At 30.0% G+C, this 18,031-nt stretch overlaps 1 protein-coding gene and 2 long non-coding RNA genes across 4 annotated transcripts; 2 read left to right on the plus strand and 1 right to left on the minus strand.

The window, feature by feature from the left end:
• Window positions 1–1,701: 1,701 nt before the first annotated feature.
• LOC110612868 lies at window positions 1,702–4,379 on the plus strand. The gene is made up of 2 exons (XR_002487526.2): window positions 1,702–2,939; window positions 4,116–4,379. It is a non-coding gene; the product is annotated as an uncharacterized LOC110612868 (long non-coding RNA).
• A 4,592-nt stretch (window positions 4,380–8,971) lies between these two features.
• Window positions 8,972–9,945, minus strand: LOC110613314. Its single transcript, XR_002487591.2, has 2 exons — window positions 9,803–9,945; window positions 8,972–9,618 (listed from the first exon to the last, which is right to left on the minus strand). It is a non-coding gene; the product is annotated as an uncharacterized LOC110613314 (long non-coding RNA).
• A 51-nt stretch (window positions 9,946–9,996) lies between these two features.
• LOC110613313 (transcription initiation factor TFIID subunit 12b) lies at window positions 9,997–17,334 on the plus strand. Of its 2 annotated transcripts, XR_006350440.1 has the most exons (9): window positions 9,997–10,855; window positions 11,709–11,927; window positions 12,870–13,478; window positions 13,641–13,715; window positions 13,947–14,025; window positions 14,733–14,797; window positions 15,180–15,215; window positions 15,294–15,555; window positions 16,904–17,334. XR_006350440.1 is itself a non-coding variant. In XM_021754371.2 (8 exons), exons 1-8 carry the CDS (start codon window positions 10,226–10,228, stop codon window positions 15,489–15,491), a joined length of 1,911 nt encoding a protein of 636 aa, XP_021610063.1. In that variant the 5' UTR covers window positions 9,997–10,225; the 3' UTR covers window positions 15,492–16,519. The 2 variants fall into 2 exon arrangements, 1 of the variants encoding a protein (XP_021610063.1); XM_021754371.2 differs by lacking the exon at window positions 16,904–17,334 and having other exon boundaries at window positions 15,294–16,519.
• Window positions 17,335–18,031: the final 697 nt, after the last annotated feature.

Genomic DNA, 18,031 nt, shown 5'->3' on the forward strand with positions numbered 1-18,031 from the left:
TTATAATTTTGTTATGATATATATATAGTTTTATATTAGATATATAATTATTACCATTAAATATGTGGTAGTGCAAAACTGATTTTTAAATTTATAAAATAATTAAAAACAAAGGTAGAGCATTTAATTTTTTTTTATTATTATTATTATGCATGTTTATAGTGATTACTAATAATTTTTTTAACTTAAATATATATTGGGCAGTAGTCTTGTCTTTGATTATTGAATGAAGAATTAATAAAAAATTGGAGTTACATGATAAAGATCGCTGACACTATCATAACACTTAAATACTTTGGGTGATAAATTAAAATCTTCTTTATAAATTAGTTTTTAAGAAGAACATGTGCTTAGAAACAAAATAATAAATTATAATTTCATTGGTATAATATTTTTTGCCAGTCGGAAGGCAAATTGTTTTATAATATATATTTGTAAAAAATTATTGACAAAATTAAGTATATTTTAATTTAAATAGAATAATAATAATAAAATTATTATAGATATAAGTTTGATCATATGTTTTTGTGTATATTTTTTATTTATAGTCATGTTAAAGTTCTATTATTACTATTTCTAGAGCAATAGAAATAGAAAATGTCACTTATGAACAATTGGAAAAACAATTGAATGGACCTTTGTTTTGGAATCTTATCTATAGACATTAAACTTCTAAATTTGAAAAATGGGTAAGATTTGTATTATTTTAATTTTTTATTTGAGTTTTATAAATCAATTAGCATATTCATTATCTTTTTTTTGCTAGCAAGTATATTCTGGCACTGAATTACAAGAAAAAGGCCAACGATTGTATGTCAGAGTATAAAATAGTAACTACATTATCAATTACTACTGTCTGTAAGTTCATTATCAGTTATCACTTCAGTAATAATCATTGCATGCACTTATAAGCATGTAAACGGTGGTGTTTTTCTTATTGGTGCGATTCAGTGACAGAATATACATTTTAGCAAAAAAAGATAATCAATATACTAATTGATTTATAAAACTGAAATAAAAAATTAAAATAATACATCGTACCTTTAGTGTCATTCTTCAATTGTTTCTGCAGTTCAATCAGTGACATTTTTTATTTTTACTGCTCCAGAAATAGTAATAATAGGATCTTGACTGGGCTATAAATAAAAAATATATATATGATCACACTTATATCAATAATAATTTTATTATTATTATTCTATTTAAATGAAAGTATACTTTATTTTGTTAATAATTTTTTTACTTATAAAATATAAAAAATAAAAATAATATTAAAATATATTTTATAAAATAATTTACTTTTCGAATGGCAGAGAGTATTATACAAATGAAGTTACAATTTTCTTCCAAGCATAGGCCTTCCGTTATCAAAAACTAATTTATACCTTTATCGAATGAAATTTTTATGTATCACCAAAAGTACTTATTGATGATAATGCCAAGCACATTGTCTAATATCATTTTTTATTAATTATTCGTTCAATAATCGAAAATAAGGCTACTATCAAACATTTATCTTAGTTGAAAAAAAAAAATTTGTTAGTAATCAGTATAAACATGCATAATAATGGAAAAAAAAAAAACTAAAAGCTCTATCTTTTTTTTATTATTTTATAAATTTAAAAATCAGTTTTGCACTAACATATTTTTAATTGTGATAATTATATATTTAAGATAAAACTATATATATATTATAATAAAACTATATATTATTTAATTAAAAAAATATAAATTTAGTGAATTAAATAATAATTTATATGAAATTGTATATTTTTTTATTTTTTAAAATATATATAACTTTTAATAATATGATTTAATTATTTCTTAAACAATCATGGGAAACACTACAATTTATTAAAGGATAAAAAGAAAATACTTACCTTTGCTTTGTGTGCGAATCGTAATCTTGATTAATCTTTCCAGTTCAATTTATATTTATAATGAGACTGCATCGTGGTACCAGCAACTTTGCCTTTTGGAACCAAGAAAGAATATGAATGTGCTACCTTAAAATAGGACTTAGCTGCTGTCTAGACAGGTTTTTGATATTTTCTTTGATTGTATGTACTGAATGTTTAAAGTTTTCAATTATTTTCTCAAACCCGTGGTTGATGCTTGATCTTTTGGATGATCTTAGAAGCATAAACCCGTGGTTGTTTTTGTGTTGTTAAAAGCTTGTTTTTTTGTCTTTAGAAGCAGATTTTGCTAAATAAATATAACAAATGCATTTGAAATTAGCACTTAGACTACGGTCATCGCAATTTATAATCATGTATTCTATAGATCATAAACTTTCATAATTTCAGTGAACGATGTATGGCAGTTCCTGAGTGTAGATAATGTCAAATTAAATTGAATAAGTAAAAAATAACATTGTAATCAATGTATCAATTGAGACATGAAATAAAATGAATTTTGCCATGTAACCAAAAAAATTATTGAATGATGTAACATATCAACCATGTACCACTGGTTGATGCGAATATGATCCTCTCTTTTTCTTTGTTCGTTGGTTTCCTTTTTGCATTGTGTAGTTATAGTGGCTGAGTAGTCCTTGCAGCAAGCAACAAGACCATTTACTTTGTGTACCTCTCATTCTACTAATCAATGACAATAAAGGCTAAATGATCTGTTGAGGCTGTACTAAGCAAATTTGCTGCGTTAATGCTTTTCTGAACATTTCTTTTTCAGATTTGAAGATACATGCATAATTCAAAAATATATTGATTGATGATTGTGTGGAATTCAAATTTACTTTTAAAGATTATTTTAACAGTAATTAATGGTTCTGTTACACTTATTTTCTAAGTAATATATTTGATAAATATTAATTTGTTGCCCTTTTGTTGTTAGGCTGAGAGCTGCAGGAATTAGTTGACAAACTCTGGGAGGTTTGATTCTTCATTTTGTAAGCATGCTTTTACGAGAACTCTGGGAAGGTTTGACTACAAACTTTTGTAGTTAGCTCGATATGGTTTCTTCTAATTCTTTTTTACTATGATATGGTATGTCGTCAATATCACTGAATTGTTAAACCTTTACGTCAATTAATACTTATTATCAGACCTTTAAACTTTAAAAATTTTGCTGTGTATACAGTTTTACCATTAAAAAATGTCGAATAGTAATTTGGCCCGAACAAAGTTGGGATATGGAAGCCTATAAATTATACAGGAATGAATTAAATGTAATTTTATAAGAGATAATTAATAAATAATTAAAATATCTGGGGATAATTTATAAAAGTTCTAATACGATAACTTATTTTTAAATAAACCTGGTATTTAAGGATCAATTTGGAAACTTTGAAGTTCATATGTCTGAGTTTGATCGACATAGCAAGAGAATAAATTAATGAAATAGCATAAGCAGTAGAAAGTTTTTTAATTCCATTATTTCATACGTGAATATTTTATTGATCTTATAACCAACTTTTTTTAGAGATTTTCCATATTATATTCGAGCATTATTCTATTTATTAAAAGGTTTTTCAAAGGATTGATTTTTGTTAAATAATAATATTTTTTACTTGATATTATTATGTGATTTAATAAAAATATATAAAATTATACCTTAGTATATAGTAGGCTGTCTTTTTTTTTTTTTTCGTTTTTTGGAGTTTAAAATTATTTTATTTATTGCATGTCGATCCCACTAAAAATAAGGAAGGTGTCCTCAGTCTGATGTTGAATTTTAAGCACATAAATATAGAAATAAATCTCTTTAAATAATAATAATAATAAATTTAAAATATTATTTTGCTCAAAAGATCTTCTAGAAGTAAACTAAATAGCAAGAATGAAATAATATTACGTTTAAGTATTTATCTCAATAACTAAAAATTAAGAAAAAAAAAAAAAAGAAGAAAATATGTTTTATGCTACCTTGAAATATGTAGCATTTTCATATGCTTGTGCGTGGAATATGTTGATTTGAAGATAGATACATGTTTCAAAAATATGTTGATCGATAAAATGCTTTTGTGCGTGGAATTCAAATTTACTTCTGAAGATTATTTTTACAGTAATTAAAGGTTTTATTGCGAGCGTATTAGTATACTTATTTTCTAATTAATATATTTGACAAATATTAATGTGTTGTCCATTTGTTGTTAGGCATAAGAGCTGCAGGAATTAGTTAACAAACTCTGGGAGGAGTTTTGATTCTTCATTTTGTAATTATGCTTCAAAAGAACTTTGGGAAGGGTTGATTTTTGTAGTTAGCTCCACTTTCATATGTGGTTTCTTCTAGTTCTTTACTATGGTATGGTATGCAGTCAATTATCATTGAGCTGTTAAACCCTGTATGTCAATTAATACTCATTTTCAGACCTTTCAACTTGGGGAACTTTTGCTATATATGTATAGTTTTACTATTAAGAATGTTGAACAGTAATTTGGCCAATGGATATGGAAACCTATAAATCATAATGAAATGAATTTATTGTACCAATGGATAAACAGAAATGACAGTATCAACTAAACTCGTAAGATATGTTCTAGGTATCGGTCTTCAATATCTTTGAAAGTTTGATAAAAAGACATTAGACTACGACTTCCTACAATTTGTAAAATATAAAAACTTGTGTATAAAGAATTATTATATTAATGAAACAATTTATAAATATAAGACTTATTTGACAATATTAAGAAACCAATACTTAAAGTGTAATTACTTGAACTTGAAGAATTGAAAAATTAAATCACTTAAATCTCCAAGGTTCAATACTCACGCTTCCCCCAAATCACAAGCCCCAATTAGTATAAAATAAATGAAAAAAATTCAACAAAATCACAGATTCAACAAATTTCAAATTAAGAACCCTAAATTAATAAACACAATCCTCAAATCTCAAATTCCAAATGATAAAACATTAAGAAAAAAAAATACAACAATATCAAATCCAACAAATCCCAAATCTCAGTAATAAACTACAAACAAATGGAATCAACTAGACATCACAAATAAAACATGCAACAAGCTAAGCCATCCCAAGATCAAAGCAAACTGAAACCATCGAAGCCACCAACGCGTCAAAGAAAGAAGACCGACACCCTTCGATTGAGCAACTGGAAGAGGAAGAGACTTGGCTGCGATGAACGACGATTGGAAGAGGAGACAAGATTGTTGCTTTCACGTTGTCGAGCAAAAGTAGGAGACTTGGAGAGAAACAGATCCAATAAATATGAAGAAGAGAAGAAGGAGAGGAGAGAGAAAATGGCAGAAGGGGAGGGCAAGACAAGAGATGGCTTGTTCTGTGAGAGTGCTTCACTCTTGAGGCATGGAATGGGTCGGTTGTAGAATAGGGCTGAGTTAATACATATTAGATCAGTCGGTTTGATTTTCTTCAATAATTTTGATTAATTAACCAAATCAAATTAAAAATTAAAAATTTTAAAATTAATAATTGAATTAAGTTGAATGAATAAAAAGTTAAATCGAACCGGTGCATTCAATTTAATTTTTCAATTTAAATCGAAAAATCTCACCCATTATAATATTTAGACATTAATTTGTAAAAGTATATATATGGTGCATTTATTTTTAGATTTATTTAGATATCAAATAGTTCAAAATTGATTAAGTTTGACTTAAAGTTGAAAGTGAAACTGCAACAGTTAAATCTTTTAAAATTAAAAATTAATGTTAAAGCTGAAAATAAAATTTAAAATTTAAAAAACTTTAATGAAAAATAGAATTTAATTTTAGGCCTATTTAGTTGAGTATAGCTTAAAAAATTTAAAATTTTAAAAAATATGAAAATTATTTCTCTTTATTTCTTTTATTTTTCCAATTAGTTAAGTTATTTTTCGAAAGGTGACTTCTCAAAAAATAACATATTTGGACTAAAAAAAAGCTTAATTTTAATTAAAAGCAAATTAAAATGACCTAGACAAAAATATAATGTTTAAGAAAAGTTATTAAATATGAGAAAAATGTCAAAGGAGAATCAAAATTCTCAGAAACAAAAGGGTTCTGTCTCACTTTACTGTAAAACAAATAAAAGGGTTTGATATTAAAATTTTTTTTCAAAAAAAAAGGAAAAAAAAGAGGACAATATTAATGTGAAACAAGAGGGAAATGATACTAAAAAACAAGAGAAAAGCTATTATAATTGATTTTTTCATTAGCTTTATTGTAAAATTAGAGAAAAAAATAGAAGGTTTTCGCGTATGAAAATATAGAAATAACTACTCTCATACTTTTATATTATAATTTAACTAATTAAAATATTTTTATAATTTTAAAATTATATTAAAATATTTTTATATTTTAATTCCGTCAATTGAAAAAGCCTTCGGTTAGATTATATTAATTTTTTCCGTGAAAAAAAAACACTTATTTCTACGCTAAAATTACTCTTCTAATATTAAATAAATTAAATTAATAAAAACTTCTCCTCCATTCTCTTGCATCTCTTCTATTTTATCGCATGCTTCATTTTCTCTTGCATCTCCTTTTCTTTATCCATCTGCCGTATTTTCTTCACAAAAGCAATAATCTTTGATGTGGATGGTTGGGCAAGGTATAATGGTATGCAAGAAAGCCAATTGTAAGCAACAAATCACGACTCTAAAAAAATACATTACAATCCTACTTTAAAGGTGCATGTCATCTTGTCTGTTCCACAGAGGCAATGGCTACAGCATAGGATTTTGACCATGTTTTTCGTCTTGGCAAGAGAAATACCTAAGCCAACAAGTGTATTAAACATGAGACCTGCATAGCATCCAAACAAGGCAATCTGCACACTGTCAGTACCACCATTCATTGCCAGGGAAACATTTGACACTAAATCGCCCATCGAGTTGCCCCACTAAATCGCCAGGCAATAGGACTCTTGATTGAAGTTTGCAAACAGAATTTAAAACACAAAAATAATTTTTTACTGAGTATTTGCAAGAGAAAAATGAGAGATTTGGATTAGGGATCGTGTAATTTGATGAGATTTAGCTATATTTAGAAATTTTATTTTAGACTCATTTTAGTTTTTTTCTCTTAAATTAAGGATAAAAACAAAGATAATATCAGAAGTTATTTCTGACCGACGAAATCAAAATATAAAGATATTTGAATGTAATTCTAAAAATATAAGATCATTTTAATTATTTAGAGTATAATACAAGAGTACAAAAATAATTATATAAAAAATATATGATCAAGTTGTTCAAATGTACAAAATAGTGCAACAGCATAATTTCAAGTGAGAAAGGTGGTAAGAGAAAAAAATAAAAAATATATTTTTAGCATTTAGTTTATGCAAATTTTTATTGAATAAATATGTGAGTATTTTAGTTCTATAAATAATGTAAAATTTTTAATATAATTCGTGTTAAAAATAAATAATTATATTAAAATATAATAATATAAATAATAATTTTAAATATAAATATAAATTAAAATCATATATAAGAATATATCGGATAGATTTGCGATTTCTTATAGTTTATTTTTATGGAAAAAAAAATTGCTTCATCATGAATCATGGCTTATTCTCAGCTTATGAAATATTTTATTTGCTAAAAATATAATTTTTTACAGCAACGGTAACTGCGGATTTGGATTTTTCTTAACGTTATTACTTTCATAAACAATCCTTATCAACTGTGTTTCAGATAATTTTTAAAATTAAAGTAGTTTTCAATCAATTAGTAATTGTTTTGATTTTATTTTTATATTATTTTTATATAATTTATTAACTATAGTTTTTTAAAATTAAAATTTTTATATCAATAAATCATTAAAATTGTAATGCATAATAGATAAACTAAAAACTAGTTATAATATTCATTATTATATAATATAAATTATAAACATGTATAAAAATAATTATATTTTTAATATTATATAATAAATAATATTTTTATATTTATTTCATTAATATAATAAACAACTATAATTTGAACCAAGCTAAGTCCTAAATCTGTTTCTCATTTGCTGATATCTTATTTTATTTTTTATTTAAACTATATTACACTTTTTAAAATTTTATTAGTTACAAACGTTTTTTCTTTTTAGTTAAATTCTTTATCAAAAAATTATTTAAATTATAAAACATACTAAAATAGATATAAAATTATTATAAAGAATAATTAAAGTAATCATAATATTCATCTTATAAGATAAACAATATTTATATTTTTAGAAAAATAAATCTTCACAATCATATTTTAATTATTATATATGTCACATAATAAATTAATAATTATATATATATATATATATATATCTTTTAACAATTAAGAATTGATAGGTGAAGTTATTTAAATTAAATTAAATTATATTTATTACCATTTTTATGACTATTTTATTATTTTTAATTATAAAAATAATATTAAATATTTATATCAAAATGTAGAATCATATCTAAATTTTAATATAAATATTTAGTTTAAAATTTTTTTTAGATATGCAAGTTGAGCAAGTAGACAGCAGCTTAACCATTAACGTATTAAGTCACTTTATTGTCATATAAGCAAATGAAAAATTCTGAATAACAATCACATTTATAAAAGAATTTAATATTATTTAAAAAGTGAATGAAATTAAAATATATAAAATAATTATAATTGTAATATTAAATAAAATATTTATATCATAAATATGCATAGCGCATGTATTCCTGTAATCACCTATAATACTCAGATGTAATTAATCAAATGTCTTAATTAAAATAAACTATTATTTATATAAAAATATTTAATTTAGTTGTTAAATACAATTAGAAATTCAAATATTTGATTTAATTGTTAAATATAATTGATAATTAATAAATATTTAAACGGTTAAAAAAATATTTTTTATTTAAACCACATTATTTTATTAATTATAATTTTTAAAATTTAAATTTTTATATTATTTAGAAAGGGGATGATCGACAGAGATGCGATAAAAAAAATAAGGACTTAAAGTCTCAAAAGGAAAACGAGTTGAGAGGAATTTCTCCCTCTAGTCTAACTCGAGATGTGTATTTTTTTTTTTTTTTTTATTTATAATTTACTAAAATCAATCATAATATAAATTTCTATTGAATCTAGCCGAGGCAAGTGGGTTTGACTTTTTTTTTTTTTTTCCGAAAAATTAGATAATTTCATTAAAAAAGGGACTAGACCCAACAACACATGTAATTGCAAGGCCTCTAAGGCCCAAACTCAAAGCAAATAAAGTACACAGAAAGCCAACCCTTGAAGCCCAAACCCTGACCGGAAATCAGATCCAGTAGCGGAAACAAATAGATCCTTGCTTCTCCATCTCCGGTCACGCGGAAAAACATGTTTAGAACATCGACAACCAACTGACCAAGAAAACTCCAATCTAAAGCCAAACGACAAAGAGGGCACAAAAATTGGCAGATATAGACTGCTAAAGGAGAACAGTGGAGAGGAAAAAAACAAATAAAACAAAAGCCACCATATTTAAGCAACAGAGAGAAGAAGCATGACGAAAAAGTTCAACTCAGGCCAGGTAGAATTTTGGTGGAACTGAAGTAAGAACGACGGTGGTGGAGAAGTCATACTTTTCAACATCTCTATCATGCCTTCCAAGATAGATCTTTATAAGCAATCACTACTGAACTATCACTAGATGAAAAATTATGAGAAACCACCACCAAATACCCTGCATAAGACAAAGACAACATTATCTTAAAAGAAACAAATAAAGAACAGCAGGTCAAAAGAATAAAGATCCATATCTACTGGATCTACCGCTCAAGAAGAAAAACCAAAGACAGTTAAAAAATAAACCCTCAAGATAATCACTTGATATACCAAACGCTAATATATAAGACATATACACCCACCTAGCAGTAGAGGAGAAAAGACCCACCACCGAGCAGGAGAAGACGGAGAGACATCTTCCTGCCTAAACGGAGTAGGGGGTAACCGACACACACGGCCGAAAACAATAGCCCTTCTCCTAGAGGTGTCTCTACGTTGAGAGGAAAAACTCTCAATTCTAAAGAGGGAAGAGATGTGTGTTTGACTCCAGTTTGTCCCTTGAGCGACCTCACTATCGCACGTGCGACCCCGCCTCTAATCCACGTACGTGTACGGCCAAGTATCCCTCGTCCCTTTCCTTCAACACCTCTGTTTCTCTTCTCTTCCAGTCTATCCTTTATACCTGTGAATGGAAACGGAGAATCTTAAATTTGGTTGCAACTTCGATTAGCGAAACCCAATTCACCCAACAACAATGAATTAACAACCTCCAAAATTTACTCATAATGGCAGAACCGGTGGCTTCTTCCGCTAAACCCATCCCTTCTCCAAATCCGATGGACCCATCGCCACAACCTCCTCAACCGCAACCACAATCACAACCACCGCCGACGGCGTTAACAAACTCGAACTCCAACACCACAGCTCTAACACCACCACAACCACAAACACCCACAAATAGCCTGCCAAATTTACCTCAAAATCCACCAATTGCATCTCCTTCTATTGACTCGAAAATTTCATCTCCTCCTCTTTCCTCTCAACAGCAATCGATTGTACAGCAGCAACAGCAACAACCGCAGCAGCAATTGCAACAACAGAATGTCCCAGCCATGTCGAGCTATCAAATTCCACAGGCCCTTCAAAGATCTCCTTCTATGTCTCGTTTAAGCCAAATTAATCAACAGCAACAGCAGCAGAATCAATACGGTGGCGTCTTGAGGCAGCAACAACAACAACAACAAGGGTTATATGGGCAAGTAAATTTTAGTGGGTTGAGTTCAATTCAACAGAATTTGCAGCAGAATTCGCAGAATCAGCAAATGAATGGCACCAACTTGTCTCGGTCTGCACTCCTAGGGCAGAGTGGGCACCTCCTGACTGGGGCAGCCGCTCAGTTGAACTTGTTGGCCTCGGTATGAAATTGGATTGCCGATTTGAGTCCTAATTAAATAAATTTACTGTTTATTTCTTTAAAAAAGTGCAGATTTGTTTTGTTATTATTTTTGGGTCAAAATCCAATCTGAATTTTTGAATTAGTTTTATAATTTCAGAATGATATGAATTCTATTTGTGTTTAGGTGCTCACATGTCTATAAAAAAAAGGTCTTACATGTGAAGTGATAAGATTACTTCTGTAGCCATTGGTCTTTGATAGTGAGAGACAAGTAACCACAGTTTGCCGGATTCACTTTACAATTTTTTTGGCTAGGTTTAAACAAATTCTTTTACATGGGGACTAATGATTGAATTATCTATTAGCGCTATTAGGTGCATTTTTTGCTTTTGGACTTGAAAATTGGAGTATTTCTGTTATTATCGTTGACTGGTGATAAGAGTTTGAAAAGTGGCTAGCCTTAGCCTAGTTGATCGCATGCTTATATATGCTCTTTTGCTATTATTGTTAATTGGTTAAAGTTTCGAAGTCGTTGGAATAGATGTGAACTAAGTTTATATACTCATTGAAGATTTTATTGCAAAAGCAGTGGTTATTTTGCAACTATAATTTAACTTGTGCGAAATATTACCCAAATACTACACTTGCTTGGTATTTCCTGCTTGATAATTTTTTTGCTAGATTTTGTTTGTATGGTTAGAATTTTTTTTATGAGAGATATCATAATACATTTATGATTTGAGATAGTAAAATTATTGTGTTCTATTGCTTTATGATGAAAACAACTACATTTTCTTAATACACTTGTGAGATTTTCTTTATGATGAAAACAACTACATTTTCTTAATACACTTGTGAGATTTTGCATGCAGCCAAGGCAAAAGGCTGGGTTAGCCCAAGGATCTCAATTCCATGCTGTTAATTCTCCCGGTCAGCCTTTGCAAGGAATGCAAGCTATGGGAATGATGGGTTCACTTGGATTGACCTCACAACTAAGGTCTAATGGTGCTCTTAATTATGCTCAGCAAAGGATGAATGCAGGACCAATGAGACAGCAACTGGCGCAACAAAATACACTCACCTCTTCTCAGGTATCAATTCCATAACTTCAGTTTATTCTACTTCTAGTTAACAGATTTTGTGAATTTTATTGATATCATGTCATTTCATCTTTCCTTATCAAATTATTTTAAGTTCATATTTTGGGATTATAGAATGGTCGATACCAATTTTCTTAATATTAGTTGACCCATCATCACATGAGTCCATTCCAGTGTTTGAATATTACTTCATAATGCTGAAAACATGTTAGATTTGTGTGCTTGTAATGAATAGAATTTCGTTTCATAGTCTGGCTCTTCTATATTCAGTTCCTAAAGTTTGACAGTTGTCATTTACAAAGTTCTATTTGATGAGTTGTTTAAAATTTCACCCGGTGAGAAATTGGATAGGTAAAATTTCACCCGGTGAGAAATTGAATAGGGGTGTTTCCATCACATTCTTTGGTTGACTTTAGCAAGATTAGCTTGAATTTTCAAAATGTTGATCTTAACCTTGTTTTCCTGGTGATTTCGGTTCCTGCGATTACATAAAATTTGTATCACTAATGACTAGTGGTTTTGTTGCAATTGCAGCCCAAGTTGCCTAGTGCTGTATGTATCTAGTAAGCATAAAATCTGGATATATTCAAAAATTGTGTTAACATTCTTTTATCTGGTTGTGCACTGACCACTGACCACTGTAATGATAAATGTTGTTGATAATCAGCATAGTTTCATTTGTTGTAACCACAATGCTGTGCTAGAATAAAGTGGTCCTCTTTGCTACAAAAATGTCTCCTTCCTTCCCTATATTGTTTCAATATCATACTTTGTGAATTGCAACTACGAGTTTTGACATCATTATTAGAATTTGAATTATAGGTATGCGAATCTTCCTGTAGCCATTTGTGCAATTTTTTTTTAATGTATTTTACATTCAACTGGTGTGTGTCTCTCTTTGATTATGACAGTAACCCTCGCTAGAAACTACAGGTTCAAAACCTATCAAGGGCATCATCACTGACATTTGTGAATCCTCAGCTCGCTAGCCTGGCACAGAATGCACAACCAGCTATGATGCAAAACGCTTTGTCACAGCAGCAGTGGTTGAAGCAAATGTCAGCAATTTCTGGTCCAGCCTCACCCCTCCGTCTTCAACAGCACCAGAGGCAATCGCAGGTTCTTTTGCAGCAGCAATTGGCTTCATCTTCTCAGTTGCACCAGACTTCAATGGCATTAAATCCACAGCAATTAACCCAGCTGGTGCAGCAGCAGCCACCAATGGGGCACCAACAACCTTATCAGCAGCAGCAGCAACAGCTGCAACCACAGCAGCAGATGCAACAACAGCAGCAGCAGCTATTACAACAGCAACAGCAACCACAGCAACAATTACAACCACAATTACCCATAAATCAGCAGCAGCAACAACAATCTCCAAGGCTGCAAGGACCCATAGGCCAGAAATCTCTTAGTTTGACAGGATCACAGCCAGATGCAACAGCATCTGGCACAACTACACCAGGGGGAAGTTCAAGCCAAGGAACAGAAGCAACTAACCAGCTACTTGGGAAGAGAAAGATACAGGACTTGGTTTCGCAGGTCTTATTAGTAATTCAACATTGTCTAGTTATCAGTTCTCTTTACTGTTATCTGGTGCTTTTTTTTTTCCTTTCCTGTTAGTGTATGTGTGACAGAGCTCTTGCTTTCTCATTCATACAATGATAAATATGTCAGTGTGTCTTATCTTTTGGACGTGCTCAGGTAGATTCACGGGGAAAGCTAGATCCTGAAGTTGAAGATCTTCTTTTGGAGATTGCTGATGACTTCATTGATTCTGTGAGGCTTAGAAATCCACTTAACTTCTCTTTGTGTTTGTATCTTGAATGCTTACTGGAAATATAAATGTGTCCACACCTGTGCTTGTCTGTTGTGCGTGTTCAGTGCACACATTTGCTTTTATGGTCTGAGTGCACTTCTGTTTCTTCAGATTGTACTGCATTGATGATTGTGTTGAATTTATCTTCATGACTTATGTACACAGACTTATTTCCTTGTTTTACAATTCAGGTGACTGCTTTTGCTTGCAGTTTGGCCAAGCACCGAAAATCTTCAGTTTTAGAGTCCAAGGATTTATTGCTGCACTTAGGTTTGTACCAAATGCTTTTTCACCAGTGTATTCATTTTTTGCATAGAGTATTGGCATCTGAACTGCAGATTTTATCTCTGATTTTGGATAGTTCATCTTGTTTGCCTGATTACTAACTTTAATACTATGAGGTTTTATAGGTTCTTCTGTTGAGATTGAAAAGGGAATATAATCTTATCAAGGAGATATGCATAGTAAAATTTTTTGCATTAGTTGTCAGGACTTATAGTCCAAATCAAAGATATTATTATTAATAATTTCATTTGGTTCATAACTTATTTTTGTTTAATGGTTTGATATTGTCTTTTTTTCTCCTTGCCTTTCCTTGCAATTTGTTGGATGATATTTTTATGGCAAGCTTTGTGCTTCTTTTGAACAAGGGCTGAAAGAGTAATGACGCAATGACAGAAATGCCTTTCAATTTTTCTCAAATCAATCATCAAAAGCCAACTAGTCTTATTTACAGAAAACTAATTGCTTGAATTGGATGCAAATAATGTTATGTAATTTCCGCATGAAGTGTTTTTCCGGCATGAAGACTTGTCTGCCTTCTCTCTCTCTCTCTCTCTCCATGACATTAATGCCATTACCAATGTATAGATCATGTAAAAGTTGATAGGCTCAACTCAAGAGTGGCAATGGTATATTGGTTACTATCTTATTTTGAGTTAAGTTCTGAAAAACTGATGCATGAAAAGCATGTGCAGAGAAGAATTGGCATCTGACAATTCCTGGATTTTCAACTGAAGATAGAAACTTCCAGAGGAAACCTGTAAGCATTTGACCTTTCCTCCAGATGTGTAAACTTGTGTATTGTTTGGTTTTATGTTGTCAAATAACAATTTGAAGATCAAGTGTAAGCTTAGTAAGATGAATTTGTCCTAAAAAGTTTGTAACATCTGCTTGATTGTTCAAGTTTTGATTCATATTTCCAAAAAATAATAACTATAATCTCTTTTTTGTATGAGGCTCATAAAGTTTTTATTCTTATACTTAAGTTAATTAATGCTCATCTCTCTCCCCCTCCCTGCTTCCTATGCGTGATCATGTTATGCCATACAGTTAAGATGGTCATATTTATGCATCTCTTTGGTATCCTTAAACAAATAACTTTTCAAAGATGTAATTTGACATTGTGAGTTTGAAATTTGCAGTTATCAAGTGATCTCCACAAGAAGCGTCTTGATATGGTAAGCACAAACTCTGAATAGTTTTATTTGGATGGTCCTCCTATACTAAAACCTGTTTTTCACTGCTCTTGTTGTTAGATTCATGCATTGAGGGAGTCCTCACACTCAGAAACAAGTAATAATAACAATAATAATATTACTAAAGAGATGATGAGACAAGGGCCTGGCCATGGCAATCCAGTTGTTACTAACAACCTAAGACCGTCACCTAGTTCAGAGCAGCTAGTTTCACAATCAACCAGTTCTCAGATGCTGCAGCAGATCACACGATTTTAATGGATATATTTCTAATTTCTGATACCATCTCCATTCTGATCAAGTATAACATAAACCTTTGTTGGTAAGCATTTAAGCTTTCGTATAATGGATGTTTCTCCCTATGCCCCTCCCCTCACAGACACACACATTCAAAAAGATACAAAGAAAAAGAATTGACTTAGCCATAGTAGGTTCGTTTGATGTGAATGAAATATGAATATTCTCCCTTGAAACAGGACTTAGCTGCTGTCTACACTTATGATATTTTCTTTGATTGTATGAACTGAATGTTTAAAGTTTCCAATTATTTTCTCAAATCTGAATCCTGAAAATGTGGTTTGAAAGAGGATGAAAATTTACATGATGTTGCATTACAAAATAGTTGTGGTTACTGATGTCCTTATTACAAGTTACAACTAAAAACAGATGAAAGAGAGAATCAACTACGGAACTTGTGATCTGCTTTTTAGGAATTTGTAGTCATATCTAATAAATAGTTTGGATTGATCTGGAGACTGCTTCAGTGTGGAAAGGTAATTCTGCAATGGCACATATCCAGCACATTCCTTTATCAGAGATATATGTCAAGGAGTTGGGTGATGGGTGATGGATTACTCAATGCAGGTTTTCTATGAGATCTGATGACTAATAATGTAACAGAGATCTGGAAAATTTTGATGAATAACAATATATTGTTAGAAATGAGGTGAACGCGGGGTGATTACATATTGAGGTGATTGTTAGGGATTGAAGCCCTAACTGTTCCCATCAATCTTCTTCTACTTTAACAGTTCCTTTTACTTTCTCCAGACTTGTGGAACAGAATATAACTACCTTCTAACTACCACTTTCTTTTTATACCTAGGCCTACATGTAACTGTGATGTATTTTGAGAATGCATCCGTGGATCAATGTTGAATTGGTCAATAATCTATTTGGAATACTATCCCATAGAACTTGTATATTGTTTTTAGTGAACTAACTGGATAGCTTTGGCGTAGAAAATGCATTGAAAAGTGTTTTTGGATATTAATTTGTTGTTATTATTTTGACTTTTAGAATACCAATATCATTTTTCTTGGTTTTAGATGAGATGAACTGTTTATTTTTCTTGATGTTCTATCTGATGTGCGAGCTTGTGCCCTAGGTGGGGGTGCATGGGTTTATGTGGGAATTTAAAAAAAAAAAATAAATTATTACAGTTAAAAGTATTCCAACCAAATGTTTTGATGTGGTTGGAAGGATATGACAGGAGGAGAGAGTAAGAGATTTCATTTATTTCAGATGATTGAAGGACGATTCTGAATTTAAGCATGGATTCTTGATGCATTTACCTAGGAGTGAACCACTATTGCTTTATATATGTTATCCATCTTCAACCTATGGTTCTTAAATTGCTGCTAACCCTCGCAAAAACTGCTACATTTCAGATTTTGGATTGACAAAAGTATTAGCGGTAGGGGCAGACTTGTAATTATTTGTGGCAAGCAGTGAAGACGTTTTTTAGTTGAAACAGATGGTTGCGGCAGTGATAATCTAATTTATGATTGTTTGATCCTGGTCATACACTTGGTGCAGTTGTAAAGAAAAAAGTAGATATTTATGGGAGGACTCGATGGACACGTAAATTTAGATCTAGCCTCACGTCCCATTTCAAGCTCTTGCACTTTGAAATGCTAAATGAAACTTGGGTTGGGAGGCCTATCTATAATTTGTGATTTATTGTATATCAATGGTCACAGAAAGCTTCTTCTTTAGCTTCTTCTTTTTCTTATTAAATTTTATAGTTGCAGGATTTGAGAATCTTTCTAGTCCTAAACTTAATTAGATGACATTTCCATCAACCTGCTTAATTTTCCTACTTATGACTTGTCTCTTTTCTCTTCTGCACATTGAGCAGATTTCATTTTTGTCCTGAGCAGAAGCTCTTCGATCTTGATTTTAGTTTAACTTGTGGAATTTGCTAAGAGCTGAATAGTTTTAAAGCTTTGCTAGTTTTCTTCTAAATATGAAAAATATTAATACAAGCATTTAAATGCTCCATCTTTAATCATCTGCTGAATGCCTTATACATACAAGCATAATTACATTCTTTTGTGTGTTAATTTTAAATTTTATTATTATTAAACTAAAACTTATACAAATAAGGTTTTATTTTTATATTAAAGGCCCTCTGTGATATGTTTTTCTCCACTTTTTTTTTTAAAAAAAATAACTAATTGTATGATACTATTGAAAGACCTTGTAATTAATACCATTTGTTTACTGTGTTACCAGATAATAAAATAAAAAAAGAAAGTGAAAAACATAATATTTCCGGTATTGATAAACTGACCTATAAATATAGAGTTCAAAATAAAGTTAAAAAAATAAGAGGGTAGGAAATTTTACTATTACTAGAAATAACAAAATCAATCTCTTTTAAATATCTTAAAATAAAATAATAAAAAGTGAAGACAGAGAGTTTAATCTCATTTGATGATAATCTCTTTTTCTCTAATTTGGTCATAATCTAATAATGCACGGTTGCATAACCCTATCATTATTGGAAACATCAG

The sequence above is a fragment of the Manihot esculenta genome, chromosome 4 (genome assembly GCF_001659605.2).
Source record: "Manihot esculenta cultivar AM560-2 chromosome 4, M.esculenta_v8, whole genome shotgun sequence".
Lineage (NCBI taxonomy): Eukaryota > Viridiplantae > Streptophyta > Magnoliopsida > Malpighiales > Euphorbiaceae > Manihot > Manihot esculenta.